Source organism: Cygnus atratus, chromosome 4, assembly GCF_013377495.2.
Source record: "Cygnus atratus isolate AKBS03 ecotype Queensland, Australia chromosome 4, CAtr_DNAZoo_HiC_assembly, whole genome shotgun sequence".
Lineage (NCBI taxonomy): Eukaryota > Metazoa > Chordata > Aves > Anseriformes > Anatidae > Cygnus > Cygnus atratus.
In genome coordinates this window covers 61,173,944-61,196,949 of record NC_066365.1, presented here as the reverse complement: position 1 = coordinate 61,196,949, position 23,006 = coordinate 61,173,944, and the positions used below count along the sequence as shown (strand labels likewise).

Here is a 23,006-nt window from a genome sequence, read left to right as displayed (position 1 = left end):
AAATTGCTATTGGTGGTAAGTACTTAACAGTTGCCAACTTACACTTTTTTTTAAAGTTGTTTTTATATTTAACGTTATTCGGACAGAATGTTTGAGCTGGAGTGGCTGTGTGTGATGGCAGCACTTTTGAATGTACCTGCCTTTAATGCACCTACTTTCTTTCCTTCTTGGCCTGAGTATCTGCTGATGGTCTAGAAAAAATAGATTTCATCTTAATTGTGAATTCTGCTTCCTGGACATAAATGTGTCTGCTTTATTTTTAAATGATGTCAATATGGTAAAGCTGTTAGTCTACAAATCGAAGCCTCCTACTGACCCTGTAGGGGACCTACAGGAAAGGTGGGGACGCTTCCCTCCACGGAAGTGCTCAAGGCCAGGCTGGATGGGGCTTTGGGCAACCTGGGCTGGCGGGAGGTGTCCCTGCCCACAGCAGGGAGGTTGGAACTGGGTGATCTTTAAGGTCCCTTCCAACCCAAACCATTCTCTGATTCTATGACTTTGGCCTTATTATATAAAATCACTGATGTGCTTTTCTAAAAGCATAAAAATATTTGTGGCACAAAATAAGATCCAGTAAGGAAAGAGCAAAAAATAAAACACTTTGTTAGTCTGCATGTTATCTCTTTACAGTGGCAGACAACTGTGATTGGTTTATAACTTTTGAAGATCACAAACTTTTCGTTAATGACAAGGAAAAGTCAAAACTTTTGCAGAGACAATAGAAGATTAAACTGTACCAAATATTCATTGTTGGCTGAGCATATTCACTCTGGAAATGTTAGGGTTTTGGTTTGGAAACACTGTCAATCATGTCCTTCTGTGTTACAATTCAGATGATTTCCAAGGCAGTCAGAGAAAACTTGTCGATTACACAACATGTGCATGTCAACTGCTGATGTCAAATGCAGCTTTCTAAGGAACTTCTGTTTAAGATAAATTAATATATTGCTATGATCTTTGGTATTTCTCTGAAATGGCTTAGGGACAACAGAAGTGAAAAGTAGCATTTCCAAAGTGTAGTGCCCAAACTACTATCCTATTTTCAAGTTTGCATATAGAAAACAGACAGAACTGTGTTGCTTTTCATCCCTTTCAGTTTTTGTTGGAAATCTTTCAAACCACAACATGCCATGACACATTTTTGTGCTGCAATATTTGCTATTCAGAGGCTTATGTAACTGTGATGAATTATTTTTATTCATCGTTTTAGACTAAATTTTGAAGTTTTGAGCTCCCTCTTTTGATAATTCTTTTCCTTCAAATTGTGTTCCCAGCGTGAGTTTGCATGCATGCAACCACTTGAGATCAGAGACATTGCCTTTCCCCTTGAATGCTGCCTGAACGTAGTTCAAAAGGGTGAAGTATGTATTTTTGATTTTTCCAGTTGATTGTCAATCAAAGTTTCCCTTGTACTTTAAATATTAGTGGTTTTATTTCCCCTCAAAGTACTCTCTCTGAGTGGTTCATTCTTCTGCCACTAATACACTTGCAACAACTGCTGGTAGTCCCTTCTGTTATTTTGGTTAAAATGAGTTTCTAGGAAAAACAGGAACAATAAAAATGTTTAAAGGCTTCTTTGTGAATGCCTTCCTGAATAAACTGAAGACCTTCAGTTTTGCCTTGCTGTGCTGTTGTGCCTTGCCACATATGCAGGTTCTGTCCCTGGAATCTCTTCAGGAATGCTGCACTAAAAGATCAGGTTTCCCTGAAGCTTCTCAGTCAGTGGCTGTCTCTGCTGTGGATATGGTTTCACTGGTGGGTGGCAATAGAAGAAAGACATTGACAAACTAGAGTGAGTCCAGTGGAGGCTCCCATGTTGGTCGCAGGCCTGGAGCAACCGCTCTGGGAGGAGAACCTGGGGAGTTTGTTCAGTCTGGAGACTTTGGGAGGAGCCCCGGTTACCTTGGGACTCTTTGTTGCATGATGGGAGGTCAAGAAACAATGGACATAAGCTGAAGCTCAGACCAGATCTAAGGAGAAACAGGCAGTGCACCAGCTTGCATAGAGAGGTTGTGCAGACCCCGTCCTAGGAGGTTTTCAAGACCAGACTCAATACCCTGAACAACGCAGTCTGACCCCACAGCTGGCGTGGCTTTGGGCAGGTGGTTGCAGTATGGACCTCCTGAGGTCCCTTCATGCCTGAATTATCCCACAGTTCTCCCCAGGGCTGGGAACCCACTGGCAACTGGCAGCTAATTTCCTGCCCCTCTCTGGGCTCTTCCCCTGCCCTGCACCCTGCCAGGGGTTTGCAGTGCAACAGAAAGTATAGTATGCTCACAAATTACCATCCTCTGAGGAGGGATGGCTGCTTAATTGCATGATCGCATGATTAAATGTGTTGCATTTTTCAAAGCTAATTATTAGCAATAATCAAGGTTTAAATGTATGCAGCTGTGTTTCTGAGAAAACTGTATTTAACAGAAATGGGGTGTATGCAGCAGGTGGTAAGGAGGCAAGTCTGGAAGTATCTTATTACCTGCAGTGAAAAATCTTATTATTTTTAGCTAGGAAGAGTAATACATATACTATCGCTGACTTTATTTTCTTTAATTCCATGAGGTGAAAGTACCTTTCTGGCTACTCAACCAAGGAATAAAATTTTAATTCCTAAGATATTCTGACTTAACAACAACAAACCCAACTCCATCCTCTTTGTTGCTTTAAACCACGTACTGTGCATCCTTTTGCTGGCTAAACACAACAGGGTGTTCAGCATGCATAACCCAAACTAGATCCAGTCCAGAGGACTTGATTCCATACTAAATGATTATACACTAGCGGTGGTCTTTCATTGTCAAACTTGAAATAATCTACTAATGTCTATTCCTACGCTAGTTTTTGTTTGCTTGCCTTGCCTCTACAAAGTCTCTAAAACCTAAAATGTTTTCTCCTGGTTAGTTTCCTTTGGCCAGTCACATCTCTGAAGGGTGAGTGCTGTACCAAGAACGTTTCAGAACATTTCTCTATAGCTTTGCTGCTCCTTGTCTGACAGAAGGATGTGGTAAGTGAGCTTGTATTATGCCTCTATCTGATTTCTACCTGAAAACTTGTGAACTCGGAAGTCAATTGAAACTCAATTTGACACAGAGGAAGGAATCTGTATTTTTACAAGTTTACGGAAATAGACAACTACTTGGAGGTGAGACGCCTGTAATGGAGAAGTTTTGGCATGCACTTTGTCTCTGATACGAGAAAACCTATATGGCACCTCTTCCATCAACCATCAAGGCACATGAGCAAGGTCAGGCTGCATTAGTTCCACTGCTTATTACATGGCTTTTACATCCCTTTTTGTTCACTGTGCTTTGGTGGTGCTCCACTGAAGTCAGCTTCAGCACCTCTTTCCCAGGAAGCTGAATTCTCTTCTGGCTCTCTTGCCTCATAGAATTCAAATACCTTAAATAGTTAAGGTACGTAAAGACCCTCTTAGTGTGGTGTGACGATGAATGTTCACTCTGCATTGTCTGACACCTGGGTGACTCAGTATCCTTGTGAGAACTTAAGATTGTTGTGAATTCCAGTTATTCTTTATTTGAATTACTGGATTGCATCTGCAAGCTAACAAACTTATGGAAAGAAGAGTTGCATCTTCATTTTGTTAAGTAAGATGATAATTTTAAGTAAATCCTTGCAATGTTTGTTTTATAGTGTCTTCCAAGGAATTGCCCTTCTGGAAAATTTGTTCTTTGCAAGTAAAGGACAGACAACTTAATGAATTAAAAACCCTCTACTCTAGCTATTGAATGTATGACTCCAGAAAAGCGAAATAGATTGTATGGTTTTATTCTAACACTCTTGTTATAGCTCTATTAATAATAAAGTTTTGATGAATGAAGTACATGAACCTTGCTAAAGCTGATTTAGGCATGGAATGTCTACAACGTAGTCAGCTACAACCATTTACTATTTCTTTGAGTAGAGTTTAAAATTTTGTTGTTTACATTGAATTTCCAAAGTACAAGGAAAAAAATGAAATAGGAGGAGCATTTACATCCATTTTAATTGGTGTCAGGCATAAATTCATAAAAACAAAAGGGGAAGAAAGACCATTTAGCAGAAACCTCAAAAAGTGCAGATACAGATTAGTTGAATGACAATCATTCGAGATTCTCCTGCAAGGTTGGCCTTTCTTTTAGACATTACAGTCATTAAACACTGCCACACAAAAGTTCTCAAGATAAATGAAGATGAAAGCATACTGCAGAAACAAACTAGTTGTTCGATACATTTTCAATCCATTTATGGTGAAGGGAGATCTCGGATAATTTACCTTCTCTTTACTGCTTTGCTTCGAGGTAGTCGGTCTCCACCTGTTACAGATTTGTTTGAATTATTACCATAAATCTTTACATGGTGACCTATGCCACAAATTACATAATATATTAACTTTCGTGCACAAAAATAAAATTGGGAAATAATTAAACTTAAAGAACATAGAAAAATCACAATACTATTAAAGGGGAACATCTGATTCTGATGTAAATTTGTACTGTAAGAATCCCATGATGTGAAACTTCATATTTAAAAAAAAAAAAGTACATCAAAATGAATAATGCTAATAGTAATATAAAGCCAAATCACACAAGATCATTTCAAGATCAATGTAATAAATGCTTATTATTCAGCAGAAAAAAAATCAAGAACAATGTACAAAATAATAGTGCAAGAACAGCTGCAATCTATTTGTTCTCATCAGTTTTAAGATTTTGGTTAAAAACTTTACAGCTGGCGAGAGATGCTGCTGAAAAACTCAGATTCCACTCAGTGGGCTGATTAAGGCACATCTTTATGGACTTCAAATGTTCATTTTCTGTGTTCACGTCTATTGAATTCTGCGGCTCAGAGACTTTCACTTGTAGTGTGCTGTCAGAAAAGAAGCGGGGGTGGGAGGGGAGAAAATGAGAAAAAGTTTAGTACACTTTCCTCTCTCTGCAAACAAGCAAACTGATACGAGGCAAGGTGAGGTGGTGGCAGATTGTGTATACTGGTTTTTGGTTTTGTTTTATTGCAGTGTTCCAGAAACACCAACTGAACCTGACCTGTGCTCGGCTCTCCATGTGGCAAAGGCAGAAGGGAATGTTTGCATAGAAGCAGCTGGCCTTGCTGGTGTGCACAGGCTGTATTGGGTCAGTTTCCTGCTACTGCCATTCCTCTGCACAGGAAGAGCAGTCTGCAGTCTGACCTTTCTTAATTCAAGTTCCACAAAGTAAACTCACAGAATAGGAACTGTGCAAGAAGTATTTTTTTGTTACTTTTTTCTTTATGACATTAAGTTAGTACAGCCATAAGAGGACTAATACAGAGGTAACTTTTGTTGTATTTCAAAACTAGGAGAATAAGTAATGGAAAGGACAAGAAGGTTAGGAGGTGATGATCATGCTACCTGCACTCAGTTTCTCCTTTTACAGTGGCCTTTGCAGCAAGAATCTCTCATCTTGTTGCATTTCAGGAAGCCAGGTCTACCGCAGGACTTAGGTGCAAATTATCAAGGATTGAGTCTGCTGAAGTACAGTGTTCACTGTAGTTATTATTTACTGACTATATAACCATACAATTGATTTTGTTGTACATTTTGAAGACTTATGCAAAATTGCTTATAATACGAGTGAACGGCCGGAGGACACTGAGTAATTATACGAGTATAACCTAAAATGTATCGGCTTGTGTTACACTGTTGACTGATTTAGTTTAAACTTTTTCTTACTTGATGGCAAGAGGGAACAGTGAGTGTAACTGCTGAAGTGACAATTCATTACTTTTCACAGATGACCTGAAACACAACTTTTATGCTTTTACGTTCTTATGCAAGCTCTCTGGAACGTTATGTGCCTCTGTGACATGGCCTGGAACAGGCATGGCACCTCTGATTTACCAACCCTTGTTTCTAGCCCCCCGTAACTGGGGGTATGGCTTGTCCAACCAGTATTTCATTGTGTCCTTACTCTTCTGTGCTATCTTTTGTCTTGTTTTTGCTTTTGCACCCTATTTGTTCATTGTTTTTCTGGTTTGTACATGCTTTTGTTGCTCTGATCTTTTCTTTCCAATAGGAAATGGCATGCAGGTGGAGGTGACGGAAGACTAGTCTGTAAGGTTAACTTCTTGAATTTACAGCCTCTAAACATTTGAACCATTGTCCGTCCTCGCTTACTTTAAGGAAAGCCCAAGCCTCTTCTCAGGACCATGAGATGAAGCATATACGAGATGGGGCTAGGGCTGACTTCTGACTTGCTGCTTTTGTCCCCCTTGCTCCTTATGTGCTTTCTAGGTAGCAAAGCTTGCTCTTAGCAGTGAACAGAAACAATCAACTGCTCCATGAAGTGATAGTGCTGGAGCTATTATTTTTGTTGCTGTTTTGAAAGGAACACATGCCTTGGGAGTCTAGAAATTGTAAGCTAGAGGGTTGGGCAATCACCAGTTGAATGAAGTTCTACAAGAGCAAGTGCCGGATTCTGCACCTGGGATGGAGCAATCCTGGCTGTACGTACAGACTGTGGGATGAGAGGCTGGAGAGCAGCCACGCAGAAAGGGATCTGGGGGTTCTGGTTGATGGCAAGTTGAACATGAGCCAGCAGTGTGCCCTGGCAGCCAGAAGGGCCAACCATACCCTGAGGTACCTCAGGCACAGCACTGCCAGCTGGTTGAGGGAAGGGATTGTCCTGCTCTGCTCTGCACTGTTGCAGCCTCACCTCAAGTACTGTGTGTGTGGTTTTGGGCACCACAGCATAAGAAGGACATAAAACTATTAGGGAGCATCCAAAGAGGGGTACAAAGATGGGGAAGGGTCTGGAGGCAAAGACATATGAAGAATGGCTTAGGTCCCTTGGTTTGTTCAGCCCAGAGCAGAGCAGGCTGAGGGGAGGCCTCATGGCGGCCTGCAGCTCCCTCACGAGGGGAGCGGAGGGGCAGGCGCTGAGCTCTGCTCTCTGGGGACAGTGACAGGACTTGAGGGAACGGCATGGAGCTGGGACAGGGGAGGGTCAGGCTGGGTGTTAGGAAAAGATTCTTCACCCAGAGGGTGGTCGGGCGCTGGGACAGGCGCCCCAGGGCAGTGGTCATGGCACCGAGACTGCTGGAGCTCAAGAAGCGTTTGGACAACACTCTCAGACATGTGGTCTGATTTTTGGGTGGCCCTGTGTGGAGCCAGGAGCCGGACTTGATGATCCTTGTGGGTCCCTTCCAACTTGGGATGATCTATGATTCTGTGAAGTAGGATATAAATGCAAAATGCTTTAAAGAGCGAAGTTTGCACTGTCTTTAAAGCAGTAGACGCATAAACCTTGCTTAATGCTGGGCGAATGTCAGATAGAAAATGACAAAGGTTTGGGCTTTTTCTGTGATTTGGCATGTTACTTTCCTCCAGAAACTAGGAATTGTACTGAGTAAGGATGGCCTGTTTTCCAACCAGACAGTACAACTAGACTAGGATTTGGTGTAATTATGAACATAATTCTTTGCCATTAGATTGAACCATAAATCACAATGTGAAGAGCTAGAGGGGCATTTTTAGAGGGGCTGTCCTGCTATTTACCAAGTAATGTTCACAATGCCTACAGCTATGATCAATGTCCTACCCTGCCTACGTTACATAAACACAAAAGACCCTGGTCTTAAATCTCTAGCCCATTTAATGGGGCGAGTTGCCATTCTCTTCCTCGAAGAAAACCTATGCATTTCATTCTAAACATGTATGTTGCCCATTTAAATCTTAACATGTTTTATTCATTTGAGCTCCTAATTCAAGTATTAGGGAAAGTATTTTGATATTCCATTGACTGAAAGATGACAAAATTGACTTTATTGCTAGGAGCTAATTGTTTTTATTTTTCTAGAGGATAGAAATTGTTTACAGCTTTATGGATTCATGGCTGACTAAAATATCAAACCCTGGAAGAAAGCTATTGTGGCAGACTATCTGCTTTTGAGGAACAACTGAAAGAAATGATTTGAAAACAGATCAGACTGACACGTTCCAATGTGTATGTTTTTAATCTAGTTTTGTAGAGGTTTCTGTACATGAGGCACAAATAACTTCGCAAAACTAGACCTGAAGGACATGCTGGTAATTTACGTTTTATGGAAGAACAGAAAACTCAAGTGTTGGGAATTTCAGGGGAATGCTTAAAAACAGGAGTAGAAAGATGTTAAATCAACATCTTTTTCACTTCCCCAGTATGGGTAACATCAACATAAAAAGCTTGAGTATTTTAGGACATTTTAACCTTAAAGGCAAAGTGGGAAAAAAGTAAGGTTAGAGATCTGCGTTAATATATTTTTTAACCAACATGAGCCTAGTCTTTCATCGCGCTTTTGGTTCTCTTTTATCTGTTGTGATTTATTTTCTAGTTGTTGATGTAATAAAAAGTATGCAAATAGTGTATTACATTCTTTTATTTTAAAAATACAATTGAAATTATGGACTAAAATTAAATAGAAGCGGTTGAATTTCTCCAGTCAGATTTGTCAGTATATTCTACTCTAAATTTTAACCCATTCTGCTTGTGAAAGGTGTGGTGTGCATTAAGCAGTCCTAGTGCAAAGAGGTGCTTTGTACAGCAACCCTTCCGCTAGGAGGAACTGCAGATTACACCCTCGTGCTACCAGAAGCCATAAGGCCTATTTTGGTAGAGCTTGGAGTGGGGCTGTATGGAGGCTGGCTCCTCTACAGCCTTCTAGTGCTCTCCACTCTCAAGGCTTGCCCTGGGAAGAGGATGGAGCTCTCTTTAACTTCTTGAAATGAAATGCCTTGACAAAAACAGGCATTTTACTGATCTTAAACGGCAGTCTCTAAAAAGGTTAAAATTCTGAAGACATCTGTTTTCTATTATAGCAATTATCATCTGTTTTGATTTTGTTCACTTGTCACTGACTCAGTCAAGCGGATTCCATGCACGCAATTTTTGGAAGTCAGATACAGGTGCTTCTGTAGTATAGAAAACAAATCCCAGTGATGGCACATTTGATAGTTCTGCTTTCCCTAGTGGATTTGTCACAGTCCACAGTGCTAAAAACTCAATGAAAAAGAAGAAAACACTTTGTTACCTCACACAAAGAAAGAATGTTTAAAGAATAGTGATAGTTCTTGAAAATTCAGCCTCTTTTCTTCACTTTCAATTACACTACTCTGTATCTGCCTTTGCCTTCTAACTACTCAGGGAGTGCTGTACCGTTGCTCAGTATACGGAGGATGTTCAGTTGTATGAATTTTTTTGACTCCGCATCAGCTGGATGCTGCTGACAGCGCTGAGGATGAGGGATCACTAAGGCTATGTTCCCAAGTCGCCACCACTAATCACCTCTGAATTTGCTGTCCTCCAACAGTGTTGGAGAAGAGCAATTGGCGATGTTATTATAACAAATCATAGCAACCAAATTAGATTAATGTTGACAGACTCCAAAGTCCTATCTAGTCCCCCTTGGCTAAGTAGGCAAGCCTGTATGTGGTCAAGTCTCCAGGCTTGCTAGGACCTAAAAGGATTCTTTCTCCCCACTAAATTTCCTTCCTATCATTAAAGCAAAAGGAATTAAATAGAAAGGTCTTTGAATTCGATCTTCTACTAAAGGAAGCAACAAGGGGCCTTCCTATGCTCAAAGATCTATAGATCTTTTTGATTCTTCTCCACACTTCTATTTAAAACTACTTGAATGCAAATATTTCTTTCTGAAGTTTTGATTTTGTTATCTTAGCTTTACCCAAATCATCCAGTTACAATAATAGAAAAACTGACTTTTCATAGGACTAGAGAGCAATTCTGTATGAGGCGATAGGCAGCCAAGCATGAAAAGAAAATAATATTCTTTGAGCTTTTTATTTTCTATGCAGTTTGTAACTGCATTCCTCAAGAAAAACAGGACTGTCACACCTACTGCATGAAAATGACAAAGTTGAGAAAAATCCGTTTAGCTGAAGTGCACGTTTGTTGCATTACCCTCTGTTTACTAGGTACCAAGGCCACACAGAAAAAGCAGGCATAGGGATAACTGTTAGGTGACTCCTCAGCCCTTATCATTGAAAAGATTACTGTCAGATGTTGTGCATTTGTATTCTGTAAAATGACTATGAGTGTCATCGCAGGGTTATGTTTCTCTAAATGTTTTGCAACATTCATTTCATAGCTAAAAAAAGTCTTCTTCCCAACTAGCTGAGCTACCTCAATTTTTTTTTTCCTCCTGACACAAATTCTGCAAACTGAACTTGTTAATCAAAACCATTAATGATATGAAAATTTGTAACTTGGAAAGCAAATGTCCATTCTTGACACACAGCACTGATTTGAGGCTTTTACAGAGAGGTTTCAAAAAGACTGAGTGGAAGTAGTAAAACTTTAGCAGCATAAATGATTTTCTATGTATATACCACTCGAAGATCTCCCAGAAAAGGAAAATATTAGAACTCATACAGGTTAAATGCTACACTGACTACAGTAGCCTTGGCATGCTTACAAGCAGGGATTGATTTGCTAATGCAACATACATTGAAACAAAGGCAAACCAAGCACGCACAGTCAGATTTATTGTCTATGAAATTTATACTCATCTTTACACAATGCCAAAATGCAACAACAAAGAAAGCTACAAAGAAAGCTTTTTATGCCTCATTTCTATTTATCAAACGGTTCTTGTTGGAATAAGAAATAGTATTTTTGAGGTGAATGGATGGAATCATACTTGCTAATATGTGAGAAAGAAGTGCCCTGGAAATAGATGGCATACCCAAATAGATCAAAGGAATTTGGGGGAATAACCAATATTCAGGGACCCTTTCAAAAATTAGATATATTAGATATTGTATTTAACACAGCTGGGGTACTGTGAAAAATAAAACAGTAAACAAGACCATAAAGAAGACAGGAGGTGAATAGAGTCAAAAAAAATAGGGCGAGAAGTCAGAACCAGTCATAGTAACAGACTGAAATTATGTTGGAAAAGTTTCTTCTGCTCTTCACACTAACTCAGAAAATGTTTTCTTGGTCTGAGAGAAAAAATGTGTTGAGAAGAAAGGAAGGTTACATAAAAAAGAAGGAAATAGGCATGAAATACATAGGAAATATACAAGAAATATAACTAAAAGTTTGATAAATTGTCAAGAATATTTTATTAGTGATAGTATTAAAACTTCATTAAAAAAAGTGTTCTGTGATCTTTAATCTTTCATAGCATACTGCTTTCAAAAATCTTGGAAACAAAAAACAGCTAACAGTTCAGTAATCTAACAGTTGAAAAGAAGCATCATTAATTTCATGAGGAACATAATTCATTCTTAATATGGAGGCACTGCTGTGAAACGGCTGTCTCTTGCATGAAAGAAAACTAAATTTCTATGCATTACTAGAAGCTAGCAGCATACAAATCAATTAAAGAAGCAACAAAAATGTTGTGCAATGAATAGTGTTGAGTTCTCCTTAGAAACATGCTATAACAGAAAAAAAATGGTTTTGCTATTTTTATTCCACTTAATTATAGAAAGCATTTGAACAACGTTTAAAAAAGGTTAATGTTGGAGGTTCAGACTGTAAGATGCTGGTTCGGGCTCGTCTCAGAAAAAAGAGAGCACCACCACCTCAGTACTATGATGAATGCAGCTATGTAAATCTTGTCATAGGAGCTGGATAAATCTTAATTTATTTATTTATTTATTTATTTTTGGCTTTACAAATGCAGTTATATTACGGAGGGAGATCATCTCAGAAATATGATGAGACAGTCCCCATGTGGCTTATAAGCCACCAGACTTCTGAATTAAGGAAGGTCAAACAATAATTTGCAAATAAGAAGTAATTTCCTTTCCTGAGATTTCTACTACATAAATTTTAAAACAGCTGTGAATAGTGAACTGAGAGATACGAACTCAGGAGCAAAACATACAAAAGAAGAATATTTTTGAAACTCACCTCTCAATTTTAAATTAGAAATACAAGTAATCAACACGACCACAATTTTAAGAATTGATACCTTAAGCATAGCTCTTAAATCTTTTCTTGCATTGTAAATATATTTCCTAAATTTGAAAAACAAATTATGAGTGCTTTGAAATTTATGCTGAATGCCCCAATAGGAACACTGAAATCTAACTTTAAGTACTTATTTTCTCCCCAAATGTAGCCTCCATTCCAAATGTCGCAAACATGTCACAAAGATAAAAAAGCACCATCTAAGTGAGCAAGAGACTATTTTTTTGGATTAAAAAAATGTCATATGGTATTCTTACAGCTTCTAGATTTTTTTTCTGTTAGGCTTCCATTTCATATACAGGAAAATAATCCTTTATTTGAAGCAACTAATCAAGATTTTAATGGTTTGAAATACACAACATGGACGGCAAGCCGTTATCAGTAAAATGTCAAATATACTCTCTTGTTTATAAGAGGATAAGAGGAACTTGTGACAACATCCATCTGAAGAGACTGACTTCCCTAAGAATCTTATTCTCTCTGTCTGCATGTATTTTAATATGAAATGTGGAAGTCTCATTAGCCGTACCTAGCAGGGCCACTATTTAGAAATATTCTACCCTGAGCTGCAAAGTGAAAACCAAAAATAAGAGCACTTATTACACAGACCTGTTTGGAAAAAAAAACATGAAGAATGTAGCCCTATTACTCACTCACGGCTTGACAATGTGCAACTGATATAAAACATTTAGAACCAAGTAGAAATGCATAGGCTTATGCTCTTGAAAGGATTCTAAACCCTAAGCTAGTGTTAAATTAAGGCAATTGCTACTGGTAGGCAAGCCTAATGATGGTCATCACTAAAGAAAGAGCTAGAGCCAAGATAAGGTGCTTGCCCTGCTTACAGACATACACCGTGTCGTAGGACAGAAGCACAGATCCCTTGCATGTCTGCCGGAAAGGGGAGACCAAAAGGAGCATGTAGCATTAAGTAAGAGGATGGAGAGTGGGTGAGCTGAATAAATGTTTGTGAAATAACTGCCTAGGTTTCATCTGTGGTAAGGGATAAACCTGAATGCAGACCGAAGTCAGGTGAGTTTTGACTGCTGAAAGAACAAGACGGTGAAACCTGCCAGACTGACAAAAAGAACCATCAAAGGAATACAGAAAACAGGCCTAGATCCCATAAAGCATGAAGTTTCTCACTAGATATAGATTTACATCTTAATAAAGCAATAGATATCATTATTTGTACTCCAAAGAATACTGAAGAACAACCTAGAACATGACAGATATCTAGAACATGTGAGAAATCATCAGAAAAAGGTCCCCTTCCTTCAGTTAATTAAAAATTGAAAGAGGAACATAAATTGTTTCTAGACCTGTCCCATAAGTGCAGAAACAGCAACTTTCCTAGAACTCTGAAGTGTCCAAAGCTGCTGGCCAAAAAGCATGGAGCTAGGAAGATAACTCTACCTATACACCTGCTTTGGAAAAGACATACAGCTTGGAAATTAGAAGCTGATGCCTTATGATAAGAAAATGCTGTTCTTAAAATATGGCCAAAATCTTATTTCTTTTTCACAGAGGGGCAGGACAGGCTACGTCATCGCATGTGGCAGGTGGAATCCCGCCGTGTGAAGCCCGCCAGAGCATCGGGTGGTGGTAGGAGAGCTGCTGGTGCTGGATCAGGGGAATGAAGCAGAGACCATGAGGTTCATTAAACGAGTCAGGATTTATTATACGTGTAGTCAGCTATATATCAAGTCTACATTTCTGCTTTTATACTCCTGCATTAAAAATAGTCCACTTACTGAGAATAGTTGTTCTTTTCACTATTTTTTCTATGTTTTCAATCTATTTTCTTACTTTTTTTATGGCTGTGTGAAAAAGTAACTTCCTGCCTGGCAGTTACAGTTAGGAAAATGTCCATCTGCATCACAGGTGAAACATCCTGAAGCCAAGTACTTCTGATGAAAAGCCTTCCAGGAAGAGCTAAGATATGGCTGTTAAGAGGATTGCTTGAGATCAGTAGACTTAATGACCGTTTCAATGCATCTCTTTTGCATTTTACCTCATCTAATATTTAAAATTGGTTCCACTTTAGGAGTGTAGAATGTGCTCCTTCATGATAGGGAAAGCTGGGAAGACTTGCTAAAAAATGTGAAGAAACTGAAAAAAAACTGTAGAAAATATCCTAGGTGATCAGAAGTCATTTTAAAAGCTTTTCTATGAGTTCCAACCTTACACAAAGGGTATGCAGACGCGGATGTTGTGTCATCCGCATGCAGTGCTGCCTGCTACTGTATCAGGTCCACAGTTTTCTTTATGTCTCTGATAAATCCACACCCTCTGTAGTAATGTAAAATATATTCACTATACGGTGAGTCTTTTACTGTGTTCCATTTTATTGTGGGATAATAGTTTTTCTTATTTTAGCTTGGCTGTCTTGAAGTTTTTGGATTTAGCTTGGCTGTCTCCAGGGCATGTGAGTGTGGTCTGAACCACCCTCATGGCAAGACACATAAATACTTTTCTAAAAGTTTTTTTTATATAATTTTCTTTGCCACCACGGACAGTAATAATGTTTCAATGTTCTTAAAGAAAGTAATTTAAATAATCATAACACATATCTACAGTAAAAGGGAACTGCCCTCAACACATCAAATGCATTGTTGAAGCAACAGTTCAGAAGTTGAGTAGTAACATACAACATACAGACCAACGTATCTACCATCCACCTTACCTTGAATAAAACAGCTAATGTGAAAAAGGGATTGTTTTCTGTTGCTATATTGATTGCGTGGCTAGTTCTAGTTGCTTGGTACTACCCTGAGCCATATGAACTCGACTGACTTTATTCCACTTGCATATTCTAACAAAAATCAGGTACACACAAAAATTTGACAACATTCTGCCTACTTGCCACAATGCTTCATAATAAAACAGCATCACAATACCTCCCTCTTTCAGGAATATTTCATAAGACACCAAGGTCAGTAAAATGTGAAGATAAACTTTAAATATCGATTGTGCCATCATAAAAACATTTCAAGCATGGCAACAGAACAATGATATAAATTATGGTACCACATCAACAAAAATACAATCCAGAGAACATATGAACGAATAATGATGTTTTCATGTGCATTAAACTTCCAGATGCAGGAACGACGTTTGAAAACACATGCATGCACAGCTAGAAATCATGTTCCTTCTTTTTTAGCCAGTAACTTACATGGTAGACTAAAAATATTTATATGATTTCCTTGGCTAGTGCAGACAGTACACAATGTTGAATCAACATGCTGAAACAAGACATCCTTTTCTATACTGCAAGAGTACGCTGAAAAAAGATTTGGGGTTACAAGCATGGAGAAAGCTCCAGAATCATCATTTATCTTTTAACATTTCCTTAATCAATGACCTTTCTGTTATATCCTTTCTAAAGACAACAATTAATATGAGAAACTATGAGTAAGAAGGAAAATAATAAAAAAAAAAATTGTAAATGAAATAATGTAAAATAGTTATCAGATTTCCTAATGATCCAAAACTAAGGGAGGAAAGTTATCAGGTAAATAAAATTGAGTCCCAATTAAAACTAACACGAGACCATATCACAGTAATAGGTCTTACATTGCTATAGCAAGAAACAGTGTAAAGATAAATATAAATTGAATGCAAAATTTTCTTGGCTACAGTCAAAATTATGAAAGAAAAAGAAGTATGAGAGAGCTCTTTCTTCATTTGCAAAAAAAAACCCATAGATGTTACCCGTTCCTTTTCTAGTTCTGGCTTTTTTATAGCAATCTTGTGTCAAGGTTTGAACTTCTTAAAAACTTTTTTTTTTTATGTTGAGTTTGACGCCAAGTCAGTGAATTAAAATACAAAACAATAGTTTAAATGTAAAAAAACTCTGTACCTTGGAAAAGCGCTGAATGAGCTTAATATGAAGAATTGTATATATTACATAAAGCACAAAAGAAATGAAGTATACAAGAGCCATAATATTGTTTATATTACAACTTAAATTAATACTTCAGTTTATTATCAGGGATAGTTTTCTACAATATAAAATACAAAGGGGTACATAAGATTTTGCTCTGTTTTGAATAGATTTTTTATCCTTTAGGCAATATAATCTGATTAGCTAATACAGTTTTGTTCCTAAAAATGAGTATTCCTGCAGTAATTTAATTCCTTATGCAGAACTCTTCTTCTACTCTGGTGAGTACTTAACACCTTAGTTATTTTATTGAAATGAGTTGAGACTTCTGTTTAAGGAGATCTCTTCACCCAAGAGAATAATTTCACAAGTGTACCCTCTTTGTAAGTAAAATAATGGCCTTTCTGAGATCACAGTTGCATAACAACGTATTATAAATATCTAGCTTTAAAAATTGATTTAATTTCACACTAGCCTAAAACCATGCCAAACGAATGCATTTAGTATGGTAATTGTATGTTGGGTTTGACTAATTTTGTATTTGAAATTGTTCTGTAAGGATTTAATGCACAAACCCTTTAGAGTCAGCAGATTTCATTTGGCATCGAATGGATACTAAAACGGATCTCTGAATGAATACTTCTCAGAAGTACATAGTACTATTTTTTACTATTTCATTACAAAACCATTACAGATTTACATTAGAAATCATGACATGACAAAAATGTTCTGCTTTGTTTTTAAACAACTCTGTTGGTTAATAAACTAAATTTCTACTTCATTTTATAGTTTACCCTTCCTCACAATATGAGTAACTACACCATGGAATGAAATTCTGTTCATTCTGAAATCAATAACCAGCTGCCACTGACTTCAGAAATGTCAGAACTTGATCTGTTGCCTCTCTGGACCGTATCAGTTAGCATTTTTCTTTCATCTTGGCATGCTATAGCCATAACACAATGTAACTCACCTATTGTGGCTGAAAAGTTAGTGTAAAATATTCTGTATGTGTTAAATTTGCACTTTCTGCGTTATTCTGATGCTGTTTAATTACTTCTCTGAAATTAAAATGATTATCATGCAATAAAAAATAAAAAATAAATCCAAAGTGCTTAGTTGCTTGACCTCTCTAGTTCTTTAAGATTGCATTTTAAGGTGAAGGGGGGAACAGGAACTTACCTACTTGGCACTTTGGGTAATAAGTTGCCATTTGTCCACTATTGCATGATTGTCTCTTATGCCTTTTTCTTACATTTGTATCAGTGGTCTCCCATTGTGGACTTTTTCTTTTGTTTATTCTGATAACAACTTCAGAACTACCAGCAGGAATATCATCATGGCTTACACCACTACTTAATTTTCTGCTGTGAAACTGGTCATCCAGCCTTTCAGTCACTTTAGATGAATTAGATCCTTTAGATGTTTCCATTTCATTTTCTTGTTTCTTTAATGCATTTTGCTTAGTAGAATGGGACCTTAAAAGAGGATGTCTTTTTTCTTCCAAATAGGCCGGATGGCTTTTACTTTCAACAGCTTCAGGAGAATAAATGACATTATTTAACTTAAATGAATTGTGCTGCTCAATATGGTTGATTTTTCTCAGAAATATTCTACAATCTTTAAAGGTTCTGGCTTTCCATGTATTCTGAAACAGTTTATCTTGGCTTTGTTCTTTTCTACCATTTTGCTGGCAACAAATTGTTCCATTTGTCTCTGCATGTGACTTATAGAGTATATTTGCTAAACCGGGATGTGGGTTAAAGTCAGAAGATCCCATCATCTGTTGAACAAATGCATCTCTGGCTTCATTTTCAGTTGGCAAGAGGCTACTCTGAGATTCTACCAAAGTCTGAGTGGGCTGCATTTCTACTGTGTTTTTTTCCTGGAGCTTGGGCATTCCATCATTGCTTTCCCCACTTGTACTTTTAAACAACTGGCTTTGGCAAAAGAACTGTAAATTTTTCCTTTTTGATTTCCAGCCTCCAGGAGCCTGGTTATACAGCTTTTTTTTTGTTTGTCCCCACCTATCATGCTGTAACTTCTTAAAGTCATTTCTTTTTAATCTGGCTAAAGTAAAATTACTTTTCATGCTTAAGACTGGAGACCTCACCATGTTATGTAATATCTGTAGTTTCCCTGCTGGTTTTGAAGGAGAGGATAGTGCAAACTTTTTAAAGTGCTTTCTGAAAGGGCAAGTACTAAGGTCAGATTGCTTTGTTTCCACCTTTATCTCTCTAGTACTAACTACTTCTAAAGGATTGCGAGCATTTGCCTTTCTCACTAGAGAGAGAGACTGCGTTTCTGTAGTTTGCATAAACCAGGTGCAGAGCTCATTCATATTACACTTTTTCTGGAAAAGCATTTTTATAGGTGATGTTTCAAGTTCTACAAGGCAGGAGTCTAAAGGGTTTGACATTTCAGTGTTACAGTCCTGTTCAACGGGATCCCTGTTTTCACACACACATTTATCAAACTCATTTCCCCCCACTCGCAACCAGGTATTCGTTATCTGTTCAAATCTATTATTTAGTTCTTCCATCAATGTGTCGCTTGAAGTGGAAGTAGCCCACCACCTGAGAGAAGGCTTCGATGAAAAGATGGGATCCGATGATACATCATTAATGGGCCCAAATTCGCCATCCTTAAGATCCTTTTTTGCACTTCCTGAATTTCGCATTTCTGAGGTATCTTTGGATGTGGCGCTCTGATTTGATTGCCTACGTCTTTCCTTTTGATCTTTAGCTTTTCTCAAATGGAGCTTATAAGACTTATGTAACAAGGCACTTCTACAAGTAAACGCACTAGAGGATGCTAATGAATGTAAAAAATGCAGTGAAGGTTTTCTGTCTCTAACAGAATGTCTTAATGGAATTTCACGTTTCCTTGACACTGTCGTAATAACATTGTTTGATCCATCTTCTCTAGAATCTTTCTGCATGCTCTTTACTTGACCCATATTATTGCACAGTTGATTGTTTCTCTCTTGTGGTATGTTTTTTTCTAACACATTCTGCTGTTGTAAAGGAGGCAAACAGTTGCTAATACTCACTTTTCTTTCCTGAGGTGAAAATCTATTAACAGTCACGGATATACCAGAGATTTTTACTTTTGCTGGCCTACCAGGCTTTCGAACGGTGGTTAAGGGTTTCTTAATCGGCCGTATAATATTGCTGCAAGGGTGTGGTGATGCTAGGTTACTCTTGATAGGTCTAACATAGTCATAACCAGAGACCTCATTTTCAGTAGAAGGCTTCTGTAAGGCTTTTACTATTTCACTCAAAGCATTTTCAGTTTCCGTGCTATGCCGCACTTTGCTGTGGTCATTGGCAACACTGAAATCAACGTGTTTTGTGGGCAGAGTGCTGATGACATTTGGATTACCTTCAGAAACATATCTTTTAGTTCTTCTTGACCTTCCAAAAACAACCGTCACAGTAATATTTTTGTTGCCGTTAACTTCTTCCGTGACTGCTGCATCTGATTTGGTACTTTTACCGTCACTGTTAAGTGCAGGTCTATGTTCCATACTTTCAGTTACGTCTATTTTTGGTTTTGGAGGCCGCCCAATAGGTCTCTTAACCTGCTTAACGACTTGAGGACCTATTTTCTTTGGTCTACCAGGCTTTCTTTTTAAAACCGATTCACTGCTACTGTTTGATTTCTCCACAACTTCATTTTGCTTTGAGTCATTTAAGTTAGTTTGAACAACTGCACAAGAGCTTGTAATTTCTTCTGCATAAGCACAGTCTGATTCCTCCTTGGCATCATTTTCTTTGCAATCAAAATCCTTGTCACAGACTGCATGAGAAAGATCCTTTGTGGTCTGTTTGTCTAACACACTGTTTGGATGCCCCTGAAATAAACAAATATCCGTGTTTCCTTTAGAAGATGCAGTTGCAGACGTCAAAGTGTATTTGACTCCTTCACTACTATTAACCTCTGAGACAAACATAAGCTTAATAGGACTTGAGTAGCTTAAGGGAGATGAGATTTCCCCAGCTTCAGAAATTGTATGTGAGTTCTCATTATTGGAAGTAGAACTGGATGAATCAAAGGTCAGAGACTTCAAAAGGCAGTCATTAATTTCTTGATCTATAACCATCTCTTGTTTGTTTGTCGTCACACACATGGTTTTGGTTTTACTGCTGCTTGGCACATGTGAATGTGGAAGGAAGCTTTGTCCTGTGTATCCAGTTTCACTCAGACTGAAAGGTAAACCTCGTCTAGCAAGCGGGTTGATAATCTGTTCATAGGCATTATCTTTTAATTTTTGGCTTATTTTGTAAGCATCCAACCATGAGCTGTTAGTCTTTTTAGCTAAGTTTATTGTATCTTCTAAACGCTCTACAACAACTTGCAGATTTGTGTCTCTCACAATTTTGCTTATATTTATGTCACTGCACCTTTCAGCATGAACATCTTTATTTATTTCCATATTTTCCAAACCTTCTAAAGACTTTTTTGCATCAGATGATTTCCTAAATACAATATTGTTTGTTACATACACAGAGTACCATCCAGGAGGCACAATGTTGCGTTTAGTTCTGCCCGGGATTCCATTACTTTCCTCCTGAGGAATCTGATCAGACTCTTTTAGGCTTTCACAATCTCCTTGTGTTTTTGCAAATTTAGCCTGGTTGGCTGCAATAGCACTGTTTTCTGAAAGAAGCAGAAAGTCAGAGCTGGTTTGAAAATTAGTAAGAGGTAGTTTGAAAGACTCTGTTTGGTGTACTGGAAAGCACATTGGTTTGGTTTGGCAATTCATACGCGGATTACTTTCAAGACATTGCAAAGCTTTATCTTCTATCACTGTAAAACTGTGTCTTTTGTTTGGGTATATCTTATCAAAAGTCTTTGTAGATTTCTTTGCATTTCTATCAGAAATTGACTTTTTTCTTACAAGTGTTTCATCAAGGCTTGCAAGCTGCCTCTTGATTTGCAAAGACTGTCGCCGAATGAATGGAGAATCAGGAGAATTATACATTGCAAATAACGTTTCCTGACGCTTGCGGAATCTTGTTTGGATAATTTTATTTTCCATTTGTTTATCATGTTGGCGAAGTAATTCCATAAAACTATAATCACTTGCCTTAGCGTTATGCAAAAGGGAGGTTATGAAGTCTCCTAATTTTACATCATTTTCTGGTGCCCTGTCACTATTAGAAAACTTTACGAGATTTGTTGCTATGTCTGTAGTGTCTATTGATTTTAACTTTTCATTAATACGGTCCATTAAATCTTGAAAAATGGCATAATGTTCACTGTTCTCAACCTTCTCAGAATTTATGTAATTTTTGCCTTCTTGATCTGTTGATTGCAGTGTTCTATCTGAGTATTCAGTCACTTTTCCTCTGCATGTTTTACCTTCATATTCAAATTCTCCATTGCTACTTTCAGCTGGCAAGAGGGATGGAGGCTGGTTGATGGATATTTCAAGCTTGTTGTTATCTAAAGTTGGAAAATCTATGCCTGATCCTTCTGATATTTCAAATTCTTTACTCTGTACAGGTGACAGGGGAGGTGGTGATGGGCTGCGAGATCTATTTGAATTTTTAATGCTGTTTAACAGATCACAGTCCTTAGTTGAAGATGTACATGCTGCTGCTTTTGCAGAATGCCTGTTAGAATTTTGCGATTGTTCAGCACAATACTTATGAGAACTACACGCTTTGTTCACCATTGTCTTAATACATCCAATTGCTACAGCTTGGCATGACAAAGAATGGAAATCTTTAATACAAACAGATAGAGGTGGTAAACAAGTGTTTGGTCTTTGATTTCGTAAACAGCACCTTTTTGTCAGCACATGTCCATTGCAATTGCAAAATGGAACGTGAACATCCTCTTCAGTAAGGGAACTGGGAGTTTCAGAGTGGACCAAATGTGTTTGCTTGCAACTGCAAGCTATAGGAACATTTTCATCTTGTATTAAAAATTTTAACATAGCCAAAGTCTGTTGCCAGTGATATGAACAAAAAGACTCCAAAACTTTGTTTAATGTTGATTTTCCTTTTTCCAAACTAGTTGTTTCCTCAGAATTTGCATCAGCTGTTGAGCTTGAACTGAAAATGAAAACAAATCAAAACAAAACATAAATTACAGTAAAACACCATATCTAATGTTTGTTACAATGGCTAAGCTCAAGACTAAAAACCTGAAGTCTGCAAAACAGTTCTGTTCTATTTGCACAGTTCACTCAAACTTGCAAGTTTCACTAGAAATGATGTGCATCTTGTATATAGCAGTGGTAATCCTACCATAAGAAGAAGAATAATCAGAAAGAAACTAAGGGACAAAAAGAATAGTTCTAAAAATAGCTTCTCATATCTAAACGTAATTATAGTAATATTAACTTCCTCTTATTTCAAATTGTCTTGGTCATTAATGAAGTAAAACCTCACCATGAACCTGGGGGGCGTATTTTTTACTGCCATTGCACAAACTGAGTAGCTGAGGCACAGAGAGGGAGGGTAAATGACTTGCCTAACGTCACAATTCAAGCTTGTGGTTGAGGCAAGAATGGATCCATCTCTCCTGAGATACCTCCTAAGATAATCATGTACGCCTAAGTGTATTGAGCGCTCTTAGGATACTCGTTTAAGATCCTCTCAAAGACACTTATTTGTTCTTTCAAGAACACTTAGTAGGCTCACAAAGAATTTTTAAAATAGCCATTTGCTACTGTTACTGTTCTTTTCAGATACAAGCTTCCCTTCTGGTTTTTAAATAAATTGCAGTGGTGCATCACAGGCTCTTCATTGCAATGTATTACACACACATATACACACGCACACACAGTTTCCTTATACAGAAACAGAGATAATCACCACTGGAATATGAAACTGCTGTGTCAAAGGTTAATATCCATTAAATCTCAAATATAGGGTAGGTCTATATCTAAGAAAGACTTCTGAGCAGTTGTTCTCAAAGATATTAACTCAAAATAAAATCACTGATGAAATACTACCTTAACTATCTAATTCATTTCTCATAAATTATTAAAACTAATGTCACTACTTACCTAATCAATCATTTATATTGAAAAGCTGAAAAATTTCCATGGTAGAAATTAATACAGATAGTTCTTCAATTAAATACAAATTCCTTACACTGGATAGCAACTATCACCAGATAGTTATCATCTAATTCAAATGTTTTACTAAAAT

At 37.7% G+C, this 23,006-nt stretch overlaps 1 protein-coding gene across 3 annotated transcripts in view; it reads right to left on the bottom strand.

Moving 5' to 3' along the window:
* Positions 1–3,773: 3,773 nt before the first annotated feature.
* Positions 3,774–23,006, bottom strand: part of LCORL (ligand dependent nuclear receptor corepressor like) — an 80,100-nt gene continuing 60,867 nt past the window's right edge. For 2 of the 3 annotated variants that reach the window (XM_035568978.2, XM_050710260.1), the window contains exons 7-8: positions 17,020–21,902; positions 3,774–4,863 (exon numbers count right to left, since the gene is read on the bottom strand). In XM_035568978.2, coding sequence (XP_035424871.1) covers positions 4,850–4,863; positions 17,020–21,902 — 4,897 coding nt within the window. In that variant the 3' untranslated portion in view covers positions 3,774–4,849. The remainder of the gene's footprint in view (positions 4,864–17,019; positions 21,903–23,006) is intronic. The other variant, XM_035568983.2, reaches the window with a different exon arrangement.